This window comes from Podarcis gaigeae, assembly GCF_964106915.1.
Source record: "Podarcis gaigeae genome assembly, chromosome: 4".
NCBI classification, from domain to species: domain Eukaryota; kingdom Metazoa; phylum Chordata; class Lepidosauria; order Squamata; family Lacertidae; genus Podarcis; species Podarcis gaigeae.
The window spans coordinates 74769243-74787457 of NC_139677.1; the positions used below are offsets into that span (position 1 = coordinate 74769243).

The window sequence follows — 18215 nt, forward strand, 5'->3', positions numbered from 1 at the left end:
GATATATATTATTTTCTTAAGCTATAGAGAAGTGTGTTTGATTTATTCTGCTAGCAAAATTTGGGAGCTGGATTTTCTCATGAAATTGTAAGAACTCTTGTTAAGATCATTTAATGTAATTATAACATTGCACTATTAATAACAAGCAAACTTTAAAGAATATCATAAAATAATTTTATTTGATTTAAAAAATAGGTTTGCCACTTGGGTAGAGTAGTGTTTTCCTATTCCAATACCATTACAACAATGCAAGAGAACCTGGAGCCATCTCCAAGCTTACATTCATCAGACTGGATTAGTGCTGCATAACCAGTTATGCAAATTACTACAAGGCAACTCTTAGGCAAGGAAGACATCTTGGTCATCTACATTATATTAACAGGATTTATCCAGAGATGAGGTCTTCTAGTTATTTCAGTTCCTCCCAGGAGGAACACAGAAGGCTAATCTAGAGTTGTGTGCTTTCCTTTAACATTCACATTTGCAGTGCAAGTAGCAGCTGAAGGGAAGCCTAGAGTTAAACTCTCTCCCTGTAAGTGTCACAACAAAAAACACCTCTCAGAAGATGCTGTTTGCATACCACAGAAGTTCCCCTTGACACCAAGGGAGGTTTCCCTTGAAATGCAAATAAAAGTAATTTTTATTAGGAACCCAGCAATAGGAGGAAGAGTTAAAACTCCTCTTCACAGACCCCTAGTCCCAAAGCTGCTCAGGCCTAACCTCAGTGCTTATTTATATATATATATATTAATGCATGTAAATTACATTCATGAAATGAATGTCACATCTTGATCCAGAGGCAATAAGAATTTGCTGCTTGATTATAGGTCCAGCTTCCTCTTTTGGTTACCCAACACTTCTCTCTCAAGCTTCTGAATGGGTGTGGATTCTCACCTGTTCCTGTTAACAATGTTTTCAAGTGTGTGTTTAAAGGAATCTAGGATCCACATGGCTATTTCCTCATCAACTTGAGTAAACTGTTACAATTACCTTAGGATGGATGGATGGCCTTGTTACTAAGAAATATTAGTCCGGTCAGTTTGTACCTAGAAATTGGTTTCGAAGCCAGACCTGCAGTTGGATCTCACCACAAAAGCAACTGCAAATATATTTGGCTTTTTTTGATGAGTTAGTTCTTGAACCTTCAATCCATTGCCTCCAATGAAAAACATATTTAAAATTAAAGTCCAAGTTAAAGCTCTCTGAACATTAGGGGAAATGGTATGCTTCACATATTATATAAAAGCTAAATCTCGTATGATAGCCAGGCTCAGTACTGTAAATTCAGGAGTAATATCCATCCTTTCTTTCCATTTTCCTCATTTGGATTTTAATGTGGCAAAGAGAGCACTAGATGAACAAGTACTGGATACTTACAATGGACAGGACTTATACTTTACACACTGGTTTTCCTACTTGCAGAGCACTTCTATCTTGAACATACAACAACCACACCACATGTCTGCTTGATTTACATGAATTAGGAAACACAACTAGCTGTGGCCTCCCAAAGTCTGTATACACAGCTAAAGAAAATGTGCAGTCTTCAGGTGTAAAACCTACTTGTGGCTTTTAAGTTACATAGAAGTGCTTTTCATGTTAAAGTATGTACCACTGACAACAGCTTCATTATTTGGGCTGGTCTAACATCCTTAGCAGCTTGCCAGGAAACAACTCTGCAATCCTGAGGCAAATGCTCCTTGTTACTAATTCATTCAACCCTCTCATTTGCAATTATTTTGCAAGCCACAGGAAGTAACTGTGGCCAAAGTAAGTGGACATGGAAGGGAAGAGGAAATAGAACATGTAATTTAGCAGCATCCCTGTTCCCCATAGTGTTTACAAACACAAACCATGTAAACACTCTTGCAGTGTAATCCCATTCCATATCCATCCTACAATGGAGGAATAGAATCAGAGATTCTAAATTCTTGAGGATGAGATTTCATCCAGTCAAACGCATTTGGTCGCCACTGGAAAACATATTAGCAATAGAGGAAAATGGTAATCAAGGAAGTTTCAATTATTTGAATGAGTTAAGCAAAATAACATTACTGTTGTGGGAGTTCATCCTCCCAGATGTCATGAAAATCTACTATGAAGAAAGCTTACAGGGAATCAAGGAGTAAATGAGGTTTTAAGGATGCCAAACCAAGCCAAATTTTCATCACGTGCTCCCTATATTATTTATGAATGAAGATGTATAACTGTCACAAGGTCAGCAGGATAATCCATCTATTTAACCTTGCTGTGCAAGGGTAATCAAAGGAAGCTGAGCCTTTAGAAATATCAAAAGGCAGACAAGACATGACTTACTACATTGTGATATGTGTTTGCACATGTATATGATAAGTCTATTCAATATTCATGAGTTTGCATCTACCAGCCTTGGGAGAGTTCTTCTTCTGCTATGTCCAACTTGACTTAAGACTACTTTTGATATACCTCACTGCCTTAATATTTCTTCTATACCTGCAAAACCCAGCCTACCAAGACCCCTGTAACAGCATGAACCGGGCTAGTTTCAACAACACCTTCACTTCAATGGCCGATTTATGGGCTTGCCTGTTTCAGGAAGCAATCAGTAAACCTCAAGGATGCTTCTGACCATCTCTAGTTATGCAGTTTTTACCTAAAAGGCATTATCCAAGACCAATGTGTTGCATATAAAATTCTTACTTACGTAAGATATAAGTAAATAAATCTGTTCCTAATTTATGCTACTAATATAGTACAAACATGTATCACGACAATTTAGGTAACAGTCTTGAATTAACAGCATTTGGATACATTAATAAATAGGAACCAGCATATTTAAATAGATCCCCCTTCTCTAACACAGGGGCTTAACAAGTCCATAGTCTTCATTTTAAGCACCATCTGTTGTTGCTTCATTTCTCCTCTCCTTCTTCCAGGATTTCCTGATAATACTGCATGTCCCACTGATAAAGAACACTACTGCTATGGCAGCAAAGTAGCCGGCATAGATCATGAACTGCAGGGAACAAAAAGAGAAGAGAGTGGTGAACTGAGAAGCAAAGTTCGTTAACCTAAATCAGGGCCAGTCCTACCATTAGGAAGGGTAAGACGGCTTTTAAGGTAATGTTGCACATCATAGGGCAGTAAACAGCCAATAAATAGTGCAATCTTCTGCACAATGGGAGGTTGGCAGTCACTATTTGGATTTTATGTCTCAGGCACTAAGATGGCGGGCTGTCTGAGCCATCATTTTATTATAATGAGTAAGAATCACATTTTGTGCTCGATTTTACACTCACCACCCATTTTTGTCAATGCATTTATTAGGTATATCTAAATAGGAAGCAGTCTTGAAGCCAAGCCTGAGAGAAGCTTCCATTTCAAGCAAAACATGTGCAATGGTTTTATCTCCCGGCAACCCATTAAGACAGATAAGCATTCCCAACATGTATTAGAAAATGGGGTGTATGAAGGAAACCTCCTCCCCTCAGCAAGCATAGGACAAGGCACTATCCACCCCACAATGAAAAATTGTTGCAACCAGAATGACCTCTCACGCTCTGAGGCAGACAAAAGGCTTTTACTAGGAAGGCTGTATACCCTCTTTTTCCCCACCCAGCCAAAATGGGCCTTACCTGTGTGAATATGTCCAGGCCAAGCCCTTTTGCATCAACAACAATCAATGTGAGCAGAGTCTGCAGTGCCAGGGCAATGAATGTATTGACGCCAAAAACAAGAGCATAGCGCTCTACACTTAGATTTGTTGCAATCTGGAAACTTCACAGAAAAAGAAGAAGAAATAGAGAGCATGAGTACTGAAAACAAAAGCCTCTTTTCAGGCAAACAGAAGAGATCCGCACAAGTTAATAATCAAAAGAGTTGGGATCATACAGGATCAGGGCAGCCAGTGTGCTACCCTCCAGATATTGGATCCCAGCCAGCAACTATTACCATCCATCATCAGTGGCTATGCTGGCTGGCATCCAACTTTCAGAGGGCACCAAGTTGGTTACCCTAGGACTAGATGCACCTGCCCATGGAAATATCCCAATCAGATATTTTAAAAGCAAATGAGTTATATATATGGGACCAAGGAAACAGGCTCATCCACCATCCCATGGCTTGCTTTCATCCCAGTAACTTTTAATCTCAGCTGGGGTCGCTCTTGCCATCAAAGCCCCCGCAGAGAAAAAGATGTTTGGCAAGGTACTTGCCTATGGAATAGTAACCTACATGAAGGGAAAAAGTTATACTCTTCCCCCTGCACCTCTTTTGCTTTTAAAAAACTGGGTATTTTACCTCTTTCTACATCGGGAGGGAAAGCTTTTTTCAGTCCTAAGGCTGCATTCCTTGTCAGCAACCTTTTAGATACCACATAAAGGGGAGGGGTGCGCAAATGCAAAATGAGCCAATCAATGGATACATGCAGGTCCTGTTTTCTGAACACAATCTCTCTTGCTCCTGATTTGTCCAAACCTCTTCCTTCCCTGCAGCAGACGCGGGTGGCGCTGTGGGTTAAAACACAGAGCCTAGGGCTTGCTGATCAGAAGGTTGGCGGTTAGAATCCCCGCGACGGTGTGAGCTCCCGTTGCTCAGTCCCTGCTCCTGCCAACCTAGCAGTTCGAAAGCACATCAAAGTGCAAGTAGATAAATAGGTAGGAAGGTAAATGGTGTTTCCGTGAGCTGCTCTGGTTTGCCAGAAGCGGCTTAGTCATGCTGGCCACATGACCCGGAAGCCGAGCGCCGCAACCCGAGAGTCGTCCGTGACTGGACCTAAAGGTCAGGGGTCCCTTTACCTTCCTTCCCTGCACAAACAGGTAAGGAAGTGGGCAAACTCAAGCTGTTCAGCTATCTGAATCAGCTGTTCATGTAGCAAGGTTTGGGTATAATGTTCAGATAACTGAGATTTCAGATAACCTACATGTACAATTCTACTAACTGCAGGATGCATTCCAGCCATACAAAAGTCAATAAGTTCTCACACATCTCTCCATCGTCCTTCCAGGTAAGCACGAGGCACTACCACAATCCAAGGACACATTAAAGTCAGGTAAAATTACTTAAAGAAAGTGTGGCCTATGGGAATGGACCTGGCCTGGGGAGAGTCCCAAGAGTCAAACAGAGAGAATGGGAAAATCCCATTTGGTCCTTGAGCCTAAGGTTCCCCACCCCTGCTCTACATGATTGGTGGCAGCTCCAAATTTAATAACACAATGAAGTGCCACCATCACGTGTAATTTGGCCCTTAAATATTTGCATATGCAGTGATCTTATTGCTTCAGCCCACAAACCAAAACACACACACATTGATGTCATTTCCCAGCTGAGTATATCAAAGGGAAAATCAAAGCAGTTGAGCTGGTTGTACTATCCCAGCTTGTTCAATGGAGGAAATGGAGGCTGACATGCCCATTTGTAAAATGGGAACTGTGACCTAATTCAGTGCTGAGGAGGATAGACGAGGTGCTGAAATATTAACTGCCAGGAGCTCTAATGATAAAATGACTGATAAATTGCATAGGATTTGTAAACAGTGGGCAGAAGGGAGGAGCCAAGATGCACAATGGAGAGGTGACTAGTTAATTCTGACCACAACTGAGAAGACTCAATGGGTGGGAAATCAGTCAGTCGTTTTTGCCAACTAAGAATCGCTGCTTCCCAGTGCAGCTGGTAGAGGGCCAAGCAAAACTAGGTTGAAGCTGCAAAGCATCAGATCAGCCCAATCTGATGAACATTTATTAGGGAGAAATGGGTGGTCATCCAGATGTGGTTTTAGGCTTTTGGATGCAATAACTCCCACCCAACTCCAGTTTTGTAAGCAAAAAGCACTGTTCCAAAACAATAATGAACATCAGTTGGGAAAGACTGTAGCTCAATGGTAGAACACATGTTTCCCATGCAAAAATCCCAGCTTCAATCCCTCCTGGAAGGGCTGGGAAAGTTCTGTCTGAAACCCTGCAAAGCTGGTGCCAGTATCACTGGTGGGGAGTCTGTGGCCCTTCAGAAGTTGCTGGTTTACAACTCTCGTAATCCCAGACCATAGGCCATGCTGGTTGGAACTGACTGGAATTGGAATCCAGCAGAACTTCTGTTGAAATTACCAAGATAGCTGATCCAGCTCAGTAGAAGACAGTTTTCTTTGTTCCCACATGTAAACGCATGGGAGTCTCTTGATAATACAGTTTCCCTTCCATGACAATTAAAAGATGAAAGCTATTGATACCTGTGTCCTTGCTATTCTTACTTATGTACTGTCTATAACTACTGCCCATTGCTCAGTATTCAGCTACTTTATAGTACCTGCAGTAACTAGAACAATCTGTCTTAGTTTGTGTGCTTTCCTGAACTATTGCATTACACTGCAAAATGAATTATGCAAACCCACAACATAGCTGATGCATGTGAAAACACTGCTTACAAAGCACTTATTGCTCTTCCTAACTTTCACCTTTATCCAAACAAATAAGCTTGGAAGAAACCCAACACATGAGGATAGCATAATATGGAGAATCTATTTTTAATTCTGACATTTCTGGTTGCCAGTGTCTTACTGGCTGCATGCCCAAAGTCGCAGTCATTTGGCATGACAGCAACTAGATGTGCACTGCCAGAAAAATAAAAAGACAAATGGTTGCATAAGACAGGCTGGAAACCCCAGGCCTAGTTTCAAAGTGACACCAGGTATGCAAACCCAACTTTACATTGAAAACGGAACCCTCATCTGCTACGTGCAACATTAGTAACTCAATTCAAAACAAAATGTCAGGCACTTTTTCTTACATAACCATAGAATCAAAAGAGTTGAAAGGGACCGTGAGCATCGTCTAATCCAACCCCCTGCAATGCAGGAATCTTTTGCCCAACCCATGGCCCTGAGATTAAGAGTCTCATGTTCCACCAACAGAGCTCATGTTTAAATTAGGCCACAGAATGTAAACAGCACACATTGAATAAAAGTACCCGCTGTTCTTTGCTTATATTACAATTTTCTGATTTCAGACTGAATTGACCTGATTGACTTGTGCTCCAGCAGACATAATTGAACAAGGCACTGCATTCTAAAATTCAAGAATCTAGATGCATGTTGATTGCCTTTGCTTGTCTGACATTCTTAAATGCAGAACATCAATTCAATGCTTACAATGCAATACAGCTCTGTGCTGAGTTTATGGAAACATGGATGATTAATTATAAACTGTCAGTTTGCAAAGATCTACTTACGTTGCAATTGTGATGAGCAGCATATAAACAATTCGGAATACTATGTACGAAGCATAACAGACCCAGATGTTATGAACGCTGTCCATGATATACACGGCGGCACCAATGCAGAGGGAAAACATGGCTAAGGCTATCTCGCCCCAGGTAGCCCAAGATGTTTTTATGTGGCCCACAACAAACACAGCCACAGCTCCTGTAAGTGCAAAAAAGCAAATTAATTTTTATTTAGCTAGCCTTTAGGGCAGAGTTGCCTAATCTGTGGCCCACATCCACCACTCACCCGCCCCAGTTTTTGTGGCCACCCAAAAGACACATCCCTGAAATATGTCATTTTACATATATATAATAATAAATTGAGGGGAGATATCCCCCCGCCAAACACACACGTACCCCAAATTGTCTTCTAAATAGAAGTAAAATTGGCCATACCCACTTTGATATGTGACTCCCTGGTCAAAGGTCAATGTGGCCCTCAGCCCCCAAAAGTTTAACCATCCCTATTTCAGGGCTTCTACAGTTATATGGTGCAAGCAGGCTCGAGAATTTTGAGGGCAGAGAGAAAACAGGTGGGAGGTTAATGTAGAAATGTTGCCCAGTACTAACAGTTACAATCATTACTCAATTGTGGTTGTGCATAAAAGCCTGTGTAAGCGTCAGCCTATTGCTCCAACTGGTGTTGCATTGGTCATATTAATGTACCAAACCTGGGCATTCTTTGCTTGGGTAAAGCTCCTCAGGAGGTTGCTATAAACACTATCATCTCCAGACATAATTTCAAAACACTAAATTGCTAGCAAAAGCAAGTGAGTCATCACATGCACACATTGTATGAAACTCACTCAACAGTAATTTAAGGGAGTGCCGTTTACGGAAAAGGGTCTCTTACTCGAAAGAGGAAAGCACCAGTTTTGGCAGCTACACAACACACATGCCCTGTAGGTAAGGAATGTTTAGTCCTTTAGATCCAGTGCTTAACATTGTCCCATAGCATGGATCTTACCTCTTTTAAAAAAATTGTTACAGAGGGAACTTACCCAACAGTGTGGAAACAGCCTCTACACCACCGTTATAGATCTGAGAGGTCTGAGAAGGAAGCACTTTTTCCCATAGACCTTGAGCATAGTTTATGACTTGGAAGTAACCACATGTTGAGAGCGCCCACCAAACAGACCAACACAGCAGAGGCCGGGACGAGTAGCACCGAAGGAAGTCCTGCCAGAGCTCTTTGATTACTCTCACAATGTCCACTCTCTCCTCCTGCATAGATTTAAAACACACACAAATTTCAGCTAATCTTTCTGTCAGTTACTTGCATGTACAACAGCACAATAGGAAGAATACAGATCTAAATAGGGCTAAAGATATAAAACTGTCTCCTATTCAAGAAGAAGCACCACCAGAGAGCCCCTGGCTATCTTTCCAATAAAAAGATGAACCCATGACAGTGAAACTGAAGTCCACTAGTTCAGATACATTCATGGGGTTGGACTAGATGACCCTAGGGATCCCTTCCAACTTTATGATTCCATGGTCCTTTTCTCATCCTGGATTGGGCCCTGCCTGATTATACATGCCACCACAATTCTTTTTGATCTTTGAATAACTGTGTACAAAAATAGCCTGTTTGTGCTAGGAAAAAACTGCATGATGGAATCTAGGTAGAGAGGTAAAAAGGTTGTGTGGTGCACAGAGAGATCATACGAACTGGCCACCCAAAATCGTCAACTGTTAATACGTTGCTACCTATAGTATTAAACAAATATAATATTCCTGCTTAGAAAAGAGTCTATGCCATGTATGGACAAAACAATGGGATGGCAGGATAGTGGCTTCGGGTGGAGAATTAGTCGAAGAAATATGCAATTCTGGGGTGAAGATGGACAGCGCTAGTTCCTGCTAGCCATATCCCGTATACTCAACATTCAACATGTAGTAGAAAGTGGGTCATTTAAATAATGGGGCAGCAATGGTTGGACACATGGAGAATTCTACAAAAACCACTTGGCAAACCCTGTGCCCAGAACTTCCAAGGGCTTGCAACGCTTGCTCAGCCCTGCACACTCCCAAACACCCTACAATCGGCTGTAACACATGGAATCCTTGCCTATACTCTGTGCGGGTAAACATTTACACTATGGCTGAGGTCAAACAGCCAAAGGTTCATAGCATGCCAGTTGTTTTTAACAAGGGAGACAAATATTTATATGCTTGATCCCAACTGCCCATGACCAGGTTGCTGTAGTAGGTGACGCATTTGCTCTCTGCCTTAGTTCCTTTCCGATAAATAAAAACAGCCACAGTCCCCACGGGATTGCTATGACTACGATCAAGATAAGAATTATAATACTCTTTGTATATTCAGCTATGGGGAATTATTACAACCGAACTAAAAGGTGCAGGAAACTGCACAGATACCCTTCAAGCAATTAAGGGGGAGGGTACAAGCACAGCCAGCCAGCCAATGAGGTGGGGTGAGGAAGCTGCCCCCAAGAGGCAACACACCCTCTCCACTACCCAGCTTTGCCACTGGTCTCCCCAGCCTCTAGGGGCAGAGAGAGACCGGCAGCAAAGTTCTGTGAAATGCCTCCCCTGCTGCTGAGTCGGTGAGAGAGGAGGTGTTCCACCACCCAGCTTGGCTGCCATGTGTGGAAGGGAGATTCCCCCCTCCACACATACGTACACACACACCAGCCCAGAGACGGGGCAGGGCTTTGCACCAGCTTCTTTCGAATGGAGAAGTCGATGCAAAGCTGCATCACATGACAGGAGGGGGAGGACCCAGAAAGGATTCATACACACACACGCGCACACACACACACTGTGGGAGATGCCACAAGGGCTTCTCAAGTAGCCCTCAGGGAGTTTGCCCCCCTACATTGCAGGTGGCAGCATATTTCACCTCGTGCATACAGAGCAAGGACAATGGTAGCCTAGAAAGCACTACTCCTTGCTGTCAATTGGCCGTGCTAGTTAATATGCCTGATTAACTAAAATCAGTGGGTCGTTTTCAACCAGGTTTTACTCAGAGTACACCTATTTATATTCACTGACCTAACTTAGTCATGTTCATTACTCTGAGTAAAACTTAGTTTAGTATCACCCAGTATATTCCCAGAACAATTTTTTTAAAGCATTGGAGAAGCAGCTTTTCAAAGACTAAACAGGCAACGAACAAGATGAGCGACTTTCCCTCCCACAATTGAAACAAGCAAGCACTCCCTCCGCTCAGCCCTAATATTTAAAACCACATACTTTTTCAACGTACATCCAACTGAGGTAGGGCTGTAACTTATTAAGAAACAGCTGCCATGATTACTCAATAGAGTGTTGGGGAGGGAGGGAGGCTCGTTTAATTTCACTGTACACAGGTTGTACAATGATGAAAAAGGTATTATTATTATTATTATTATTATTATTATTATTATTATTATTATTTTGAAATACTCGGCAAAATGTGCCAAAAATACACAGGCAATGGATATGCCACATAATCATAAAAAGAGATTGTAGAGAGGACTCAGAACCCGCCATCTTTAGTCAATATCTGACAGCGGACAGCTAGTAGCCCAATCCCTTAGGGAACCTGTAACCCACCGGACATTATCGAACTATAATTCCCATAATCTCTGCCCAGTGGCCATCCAACAACAACAGGAGTGATACAGGTTAGGCCACATCTGGTTTAAAGCCACAATCAAATAATGCCTAACCACATCTGCTTATTACTGAAGAAACAAGCTAGTGCACATCCAATGGTACAAGGGAATTATGTTTCTCATGATGGGAGCCAAGCAAGCTTAACACGCTTAAAATCAATGGAGAGAATGGCTGTACACTGCTGCTAGTTACTCTAGCTAACTCTTTTTTCCCACAGGGACAAAGCAATGTTTATTTACACTCTATGGCTTTTTAAATGTGTTTGTGGGAGGGAGTTATTGGTTTGTTTTTTATTTTGTTATGTATCATTTTGTATTTTAATGTTGTGAACTGCCCTGTGATCTTCGGATGAAGGGTGGTTTACAAATTTAATAAACAATAATATTTCCTCCACCTTTTACTGATGAAATGGCTAGCAAAGTACGGTAAGTCCCGAAGCAGCATGACTCACAGCAAGAGTTGCAAGTGGTATGCTGCTGCTGTAGTAATTTATCCCACATTGGGTCTGAGTGAATGTAACTTTTCAAGGTGAACAAAATGTGATTTGTGAACAAAAGAGAAAGGATAACTTTCCCAACAGTAAAACTCATGGGCAGCTTGGAGCAGGTTTACTGGAAAAGGGGGGAAATTCCAATACTGCCCCACACCTAAATTCAGATCCAGTGTTTTACTAAAGTTTTAGAACTTGCATTTTTAACAGCATTCAAGCTGTTTTTAGAGAGTAAAAAGCCTATTAATGGCAGTCTAGTTTCTGATTCCTTAAGTGGGACACAAAACATATGCTGGAGCAAGTGTACAAATTCTGCAAAAACTGGCCAACATCAACACCTATTCACCAACCTGACACCCTCCAAATGCTGATGCCCTCCAAATGCTCCAAAATCATGCTGTGCTGCACAGTGGTGCCAAAGAAAACATACTGCCTTCAGTTTTCATGAACTAAGGAAACACAAGTTCCCTCCTCAGCACAGGATAAAGAGGAGCAACTATAGAGGTCTATACTCAAAGACGGGGGGGGGGGGGGGGGAATGCAGACCGCCAATACCCTAGCAGACTGATGCAAGATCTGCATGTGTATTCTCCTCTCTCTCAGAGCCTGCGGCCTGGAATCTATAATCTGTAGGGTTCCACCAGGATGTTTAAGATTATATGTGCTTAGGCCAAGATCAAGTTGTATTTGCAGTTTGCTTGTGTACACAGTCTGCAGATAAGGGGCTTTTTTGCCATTCCCTATAACTAAAGGGACGCGGGTGGCGCTGTGGGTAAAACCTCAGTGTCTAGGACTTGCTGATCGCATGTGGGTGCGCTCCCGCTGCTCGGTCCCAGCGCCTGCCAACCTAGCAGTTCAAAAGCACCTCCGGGTGCAAGTAGATAAACAGGGACCGCTTACCAGCGGGAAGGTAAACGGCGTTCCGTGTGCTGCGCTGGCTCGCCAGATGCAGCTTGTCACGCTGGCCACGTGACCCGGAAGTGTCTCCGGACAGCACTGGCTCCCGGCCTATAGAGCGAGATGAGTGCACAACCCTAGAGTCTGGCAAGACTGGCCCGAACGGGCAGGGGTACCTTTATCTTTACCTTTATAACTAAAGAATCTCTTTTTAGAATGGACTTTTTCTCCATTCAGAACTCTCACCTCAACATCAGTGCCCCGAGTAGGCTGGTGGACACAGCACTGACAATGCATTCAACTTTCAATGTATAGAATACGTACAAGAATACAATATGAAAACACCCGAGTTGCAAAATGTCAGTAGAAGGCATGGGTGGGGAGAGATGAAGGAATGAGAGAATAGGAGAGGAGGGACAGTATTAGCCTATACCAGAATACACTGTTGTGCTAATTTACATAGAACTGAAGAAAGTGCTGCCATCTATCCATACAGGTTCTCTCAGCTTCATGCTAATCCTCTGCTAGGGAAGCAGAGCTTGACTGGGAAACTTTAATTCCATGGAATGCTAAGAGCTTTAATTACCAATTGTAGCCTAGCAAACAAAACAAGAACAAAAACACAGAACCCTTTCTGGCCAAGGGACAGGATTTTGAAAAAGTAATTTCTAGATTTGTTTGCACAATTGCAGAAGTTTGCTTTCTGCTGAAGTGCTCATTCAGGCTTCACTATGTCCTGCAAACTCCTTTAGAAGCATCTCCACACAAGTGTCTCACTTTTTCTGACCCAGTCTTCACTTCATTGGTTCTTATCTCTGGACCTAGTTTACCCTGACAATTGGCCAAAACTTCTCCATAGGCTCTCCTAAGAAGCTTGTGGTAGCATCTGTACTTGCGAAGAATGTCTACAGTTTAAAGGTATCATATTCTTAAGATGGGTTCTGAAGCCCACCTTCAGAAACACACAAGAATACCTGTTCTTGGAGCTACCACCTCTCATCCCCAGCAACAATAGATTCCCAAAAGAATGTGCTTTCTTCTCTCAGGCCTTTTAATTTTATTTTTATGTTCCTATGGAATGGTTAGTGGTTTTAGCATAAGCATTTGATGGTTCCAGTTTCTGCACTCTGTTCAGTATTTGATTGTGCCTGATTTTTGTATTTGGCTTTTATGCTGGCTTGTTTTACGCAATTGTAGGTTTTTATTGTAATACTATATTTTTCTCCCTTTGAATACCTAGAAAATTCATTTAATGAGGCATCTCATAAACAAGAATAATAAATTGGAAGTTAATAAAACTGGCATATTTGATTTGCCTGAACTTGTACGAGTTCCAGGAGGCAATAGGACTCCACTGCCAGAGGCATGCTGAAGATCACATCCCCAGAATTTAAAGTGATCAGACACCTGAAAACCCAATGAACTGCCCTGACATGCCACAAGCAACAGACAATGTAATGGTCAATTAACCTAACAGAGATGTTCTGTGCAATGAGAGAGCTGCACCTTCCATTCCCCTGGAAAACAGAATTATTGCTTACCTGTTGCACTGCTGGATGCTCATCATCTCTATTTAAAGGGATCTCCGATTCAACATCTTCCCACCCAGGAACCCTCTTTAAGGCAGGATCTACCACCTTCGTTTCCTTACTGACCTGGGTGCTTGACTGGCGATGGTGAAAGAAAAGGCTTTTCTGTGGCATGGGCAGAAACCAGGCCATGGCGAAGGCAACGGACACGGCAGTGAGAGAGATCACATTCAAATTGAACAGAGGCCAGTCAAATACAGACACCAGGATTTGTCCAGAAACAGAGCCCACTGTAAAACCCACAAGTGTAGCACTCCGACAGTAGCTTGTGACTTTTTGATACAACGTTAGGTCCACAACGCTATAGATGTAGGAATAATAGGCAATTTCTGTGGCAGTCACCAGTCCATAGAAGAACTCCAGGAACTGAATAGCCAGCAGTCCTTCTGCATAAAGCAGCATAAACCATGTCACTATAAGGCTTAGTCCTTGTAGAAGGATGACAGGCTTGTAGCGGAGATAGTCTGTTGCCAGGAAGACAGGAAAGAGCAGCACCAAATAGGAGTAAGTCCATACTGGATAAATTTCATTGAAGACCTAAATGAAGAAGAAGAAAAAGATACGTACATTTGTTAACAGAAAATTCATATTCTCACAGGTACAATTTACAGCTCTTTCAAATACAAGCTTTTGCGTAACATCAAACTGTGCAAGGGGTAGTTGCCAAGCAAATTCTCTCTAGAGAGACCATCATACAGCCAGAGTCCCTTGGAAAGCATGGAGCATCTGATGGCATTTGGTAGTCATTTCTAGAGAGGGGAAATGGAGAATGAGAAGAGTATGCTCGCTGGTCCACACTGCAACCTCACTCCATCACCCCAGTGTGATTTGAGAAGAAACAATCTCAGGGAGAACAGCTATTTCCCCCCCTATTTGTGGTTTTAGGATCGAGTCAGAGATATCCTGCTCTGTTAAAGAAAGGATGGGCAACCTCTGGCACTCCAGTTCTTATTGGACTCCAACTCCCACTAGTCCCGGGCTGTATGGGCAATATTCTTTTTTTTGCAAATTAATTTTTTTTTATTTTCAGTAAACATACATACATTCATAAATTACACATATATAGGTTACATATTTAACTTAGGCTCTATCATGCCTCTGAGTTCCCTCCATTTCTTTGGTAAGTATCAAATAAAATTCTAATGTATGGGCAATATTCATGGCTGATAGGAGTTGCAGTTCAGCTACAGAGTCAGAGGCTCCCCATCCCTGTATTCAGGCTCCACCCCACTGACCTTTACACACAGCTGCAGGGAATTATTTTTATGTGTTCAGCACAGAAAAATAAACTTGTGCTGACTAGAGTGGGGGAGGGAGAAGAGAAGGTAAAATAGGTTAAGAAAAGTGGTCCAAAATCAAAGTTTCAGAAGCAGTGCCTTACTAGGGTTGGCTGGCATGACACCTTATTATCTCAGGCTTGGACACTGCAGTAGTAGTGCAGGCTGATATTTCCAGCTTGAAATGTACCAAATACATACTGAAACAGAGTGCACGTGGGGTTAGTTGGAAAAGGCAACAGAAGATGACCCTGTAATGTTTACAAGCTCATTTGCACGAAAAAGTTATGTGTTGTTGTTTTTTAATCTTCACTATGGAGAACAAGCACACAAACCTGGAAGAACAGAATTGAAAATACAGAGTCACACACAGCTAATCGAAACAACAGTCACAAAAGATTTGTTGCAAGATCAAGATGTATAAAAAGCAGCAGTGAGCTAAGTGAATAAAAACTTGTAAGACTGGATATTTCAGAACCTTATCACAAAATCTTCAGTCAATTTTGCTGTCATCTGCAAGAGTCAGGATAAAATCATTTGCAAGGACTTACAGATTGCTAAAGGTTGAGACAGTCTGCATTATTTCATTATCATTATTCATAAAAGGTAAAAAAAATCCAGTTAAAAAACTGATAGAGGTAGAACTATGGAACTTGTTTCATGATTTCTATTCAAGTGACAGCTGTCCTTGCAATAGCTGTCTCCAAGGGCAAAATTTTAAAAGTATGGTTTCTCATAAATAAGTCCTATTCAGATCAATGGGATTACTCCTTGGAAAGCATGTTAATGATGCAGTCTTCAACCAGCAAAGGTCTACCTGTTCATTATGGCACATTACTGGCATTACTGAAATTGGGCCTTTAATTGTTTCCTGGACGGATTTTCTCCCCACTAAAGGTGTTCAGCCCTTTAATGACTAGTTTCCTAAATTCAAATGGCATTATTTTCCTGTCCTGTTTACCTTTGTTTTTATTAGCTTCCCTTTTGCAAAAAACAGAAATGAATTTACTTATTTTTAAGAAAATGAAGGTCAAGCGTGTGCACTCTCTCCAAAACGCAGGCAATACATCCCTTGAAAAACTGAAGCAGGGAGCAGGTGCCAAAAGCGACCACGGGTTTAGATGAGATTGAAGGCCAGCAGCACACCAACTGTATATTCTCTCAACAACTTTGAGTCAACCAGCTTGTGCTGATGATGATGGGCAACAAAGGTAAGCTCCCCAAGCCCTCAACCAAGGGTCAATAATGCTTAGTCCATGTAAGATGGCCTAGGGCTGCAGCTTGTAAGAACTGCTGCAGGCCAAGGCTTGAATGAGAAAACCCTAAAATGCAACAGGCAGCAACTGAAGTCTCCATAATAACTGAGTGAATGACGGCAATTCCAAATACAGTAACAGTTACAGTAGACGCAAGTTTGATCTAGGTGAGGGATGGGCAGGAGATAAGAGCAAAATCTTCTGGTAGGAATTATATCACTCATTTGCACTACCACCATGCAAATCATAGAATCATATAATTGTAGAGCTAGGGCCATCTATTCCAACCACCTGCAAAGCAGGAATCTTTTGCCCAAGGTAGGGCTTGAACCCATGACCCTGAGATTAAGAGTTTCATGCTCTACCAACTGAGCTACAAATATATGGTTAAAAATTATGAAATGGTTCTCCAAATACATGTTTGGGTTAAAAGTGGGTTCTGGGTCTGAAAAGTTTGAAGCGTATGGCTCTATAGGATTCTGCAGTAGATCAACAATGATTTTTGAATCCGAGTCTGGGATAGCTGAGTTGGTAGTGCGTGAGACTTAATCTCAGGGTCGTGAGCCTGAACCCCACTTTGTGCAAAAGATTCCTACATTGCAGGGAATTGACCTAGATGATTCTTGGTGCTCCCTTCTGACTCTACAATTCTATGATTCCAAGTCGTCTAACAAAGGATTATACTGTATACTCCCATTATACTGTACTTCTGAAATTAAGGAAGGAGAGGTGATCACACAAGGAAGGGACTTTTCTTAAATAAGGAGTATGAGCTATATTGATTTCCGGCACTCAAAATAAATGTGTGGGCTCAGGATTCTTTAATTCTAAGTGCATGCCTTTTGCACAGGGATGCAAGATTCCAGTAAAAATAAGTAAACCCCACATGCCCACCCTGATCTGTCAACCTCTGCATACTATGCAGTATACCAGTGACAGCAGGACCCCATCGCAGGCTAATGACGCAAGAAAAGTCCCCGTACTTTTAGTAACCCTTTGGCAAGTCGAAGTCAGAAGATCCACCTGCTGCTGCTCAGGACAGTGCCAAACTTTCCCGCCGTGACATCCGCTTTCCCTCCCGCTTCCACCAAGGGGATCACGCGCTTATGAATCTACCCGTAATTCTGACTTCCCCTATAGCTCCAGCAGCCAGCCATTCATCCATACCGAGTCCCGGGAAGCTTTAGCTTTTCAAACCAAGGGGGGTCGGGGGGGGTCTTCAGCCTACCTGGCAGCCATACCCGCAACAATTGGGCGCTAGGGAAGGGTCCTCTGCACATGCTCGAGAGCCCTCTCTCCTTAGCAGGACCGACGGCCGAGGCGGAAACACAAAGCCCCGGGCTACTAGCACTGAAGGGACAAAGCCCTTGGGAGTAAAGCTCTACAGAGCTCGGTGGGGCTTACTTCCGAGGAGACCCCCGGACGAATCTCCTCTTCGAAACGCTGCGGACTAAAAATGCCGCCGCCGCCCGTGGAATACCTGAGTCTCGGTGAGGTTCTTGTCCGGCCCCAACAGGTAAGGCGTGAGGAAAGGCTCCGACGGCCGCAAGCTGGCGAAGAAGCCGTAGCCGCAGAGCACCGCCGTAGGCAAAGCCCAGCCGAAGGCGCGCGGAGCCCGCCCCGCGCGGCGAGGCAACAAGACGCGGGACCGGAGCCCGTCCAGGACACCCTGCGCTTCCATCCGACGAGCCCCGCGATGGGGCGTCTCCGCGTATGTACGTCCCTCTCTCTCTCTCTCTGAAGTGCAGCGCTCGCTCGGCTCGCACAAATCTGCGCCGCTGCCCACGCGGCCGAGCGCCAAAGGCACCTTGGCCCTGCGCAGTAGCGCGCGCGGGAGGCACGCCCCGCA

At 43.0% G+C, this 18215-nt stretch overlaps 1 protein-coding gene across 3 annotated transcripts; it reads right to left on the reverse strand.

Moving 5' to 3' along the window:
- Positions 1 to 151: 151 nt before the first annotated feature.
- SLC19A2 (solute carrier family 19 member 2) lies at positions 152 to 18215 on the reverse strand. Of its 3 annotated transcripts, XR_014563614.1 has the most exons (7): positions 17847 to 18195; positions 13786 to 14370; positions 8235 to 8457; positions 6708 to 7393; positions 4776 to 6511; positions 3615 to 4457; positions 152 to 2995 (listed from the first exon to the last, which is right to left on the reverse strand). XR_014563614.1 is itself a non-coding variant. In XM_083736919.1 (6 exons), exons 1-6 carry the CDS (start codon positions 18045 to 18047, stop codon positions 2870 to 2872), a joined length of 1470 nt encoding a protein of 489 aa, XP_083593045.1. In that variant the 5' UTR covers positions 18048 to 18215; the 3' UTR covers positions 152 to 2869. The 3 variants fall into 3 exon arrangements, 2 of the variants coding, with proteins under 2 accessions (XP_083593045.1, XP_083593046.1); XM_083736919.1 differs by lacking the exon at positions 4776 to 6511 and having other exon boundaries at positions 3615 to 3756; positions 7201 to 7393; positions 17847 to 18215; XM_083736920.1 differs by lacking the exon at positions 4776 to 6511 and having other exon boundaries at positions 3615 to 3756; positions 7201 to 7393; positions 13900 to 14370.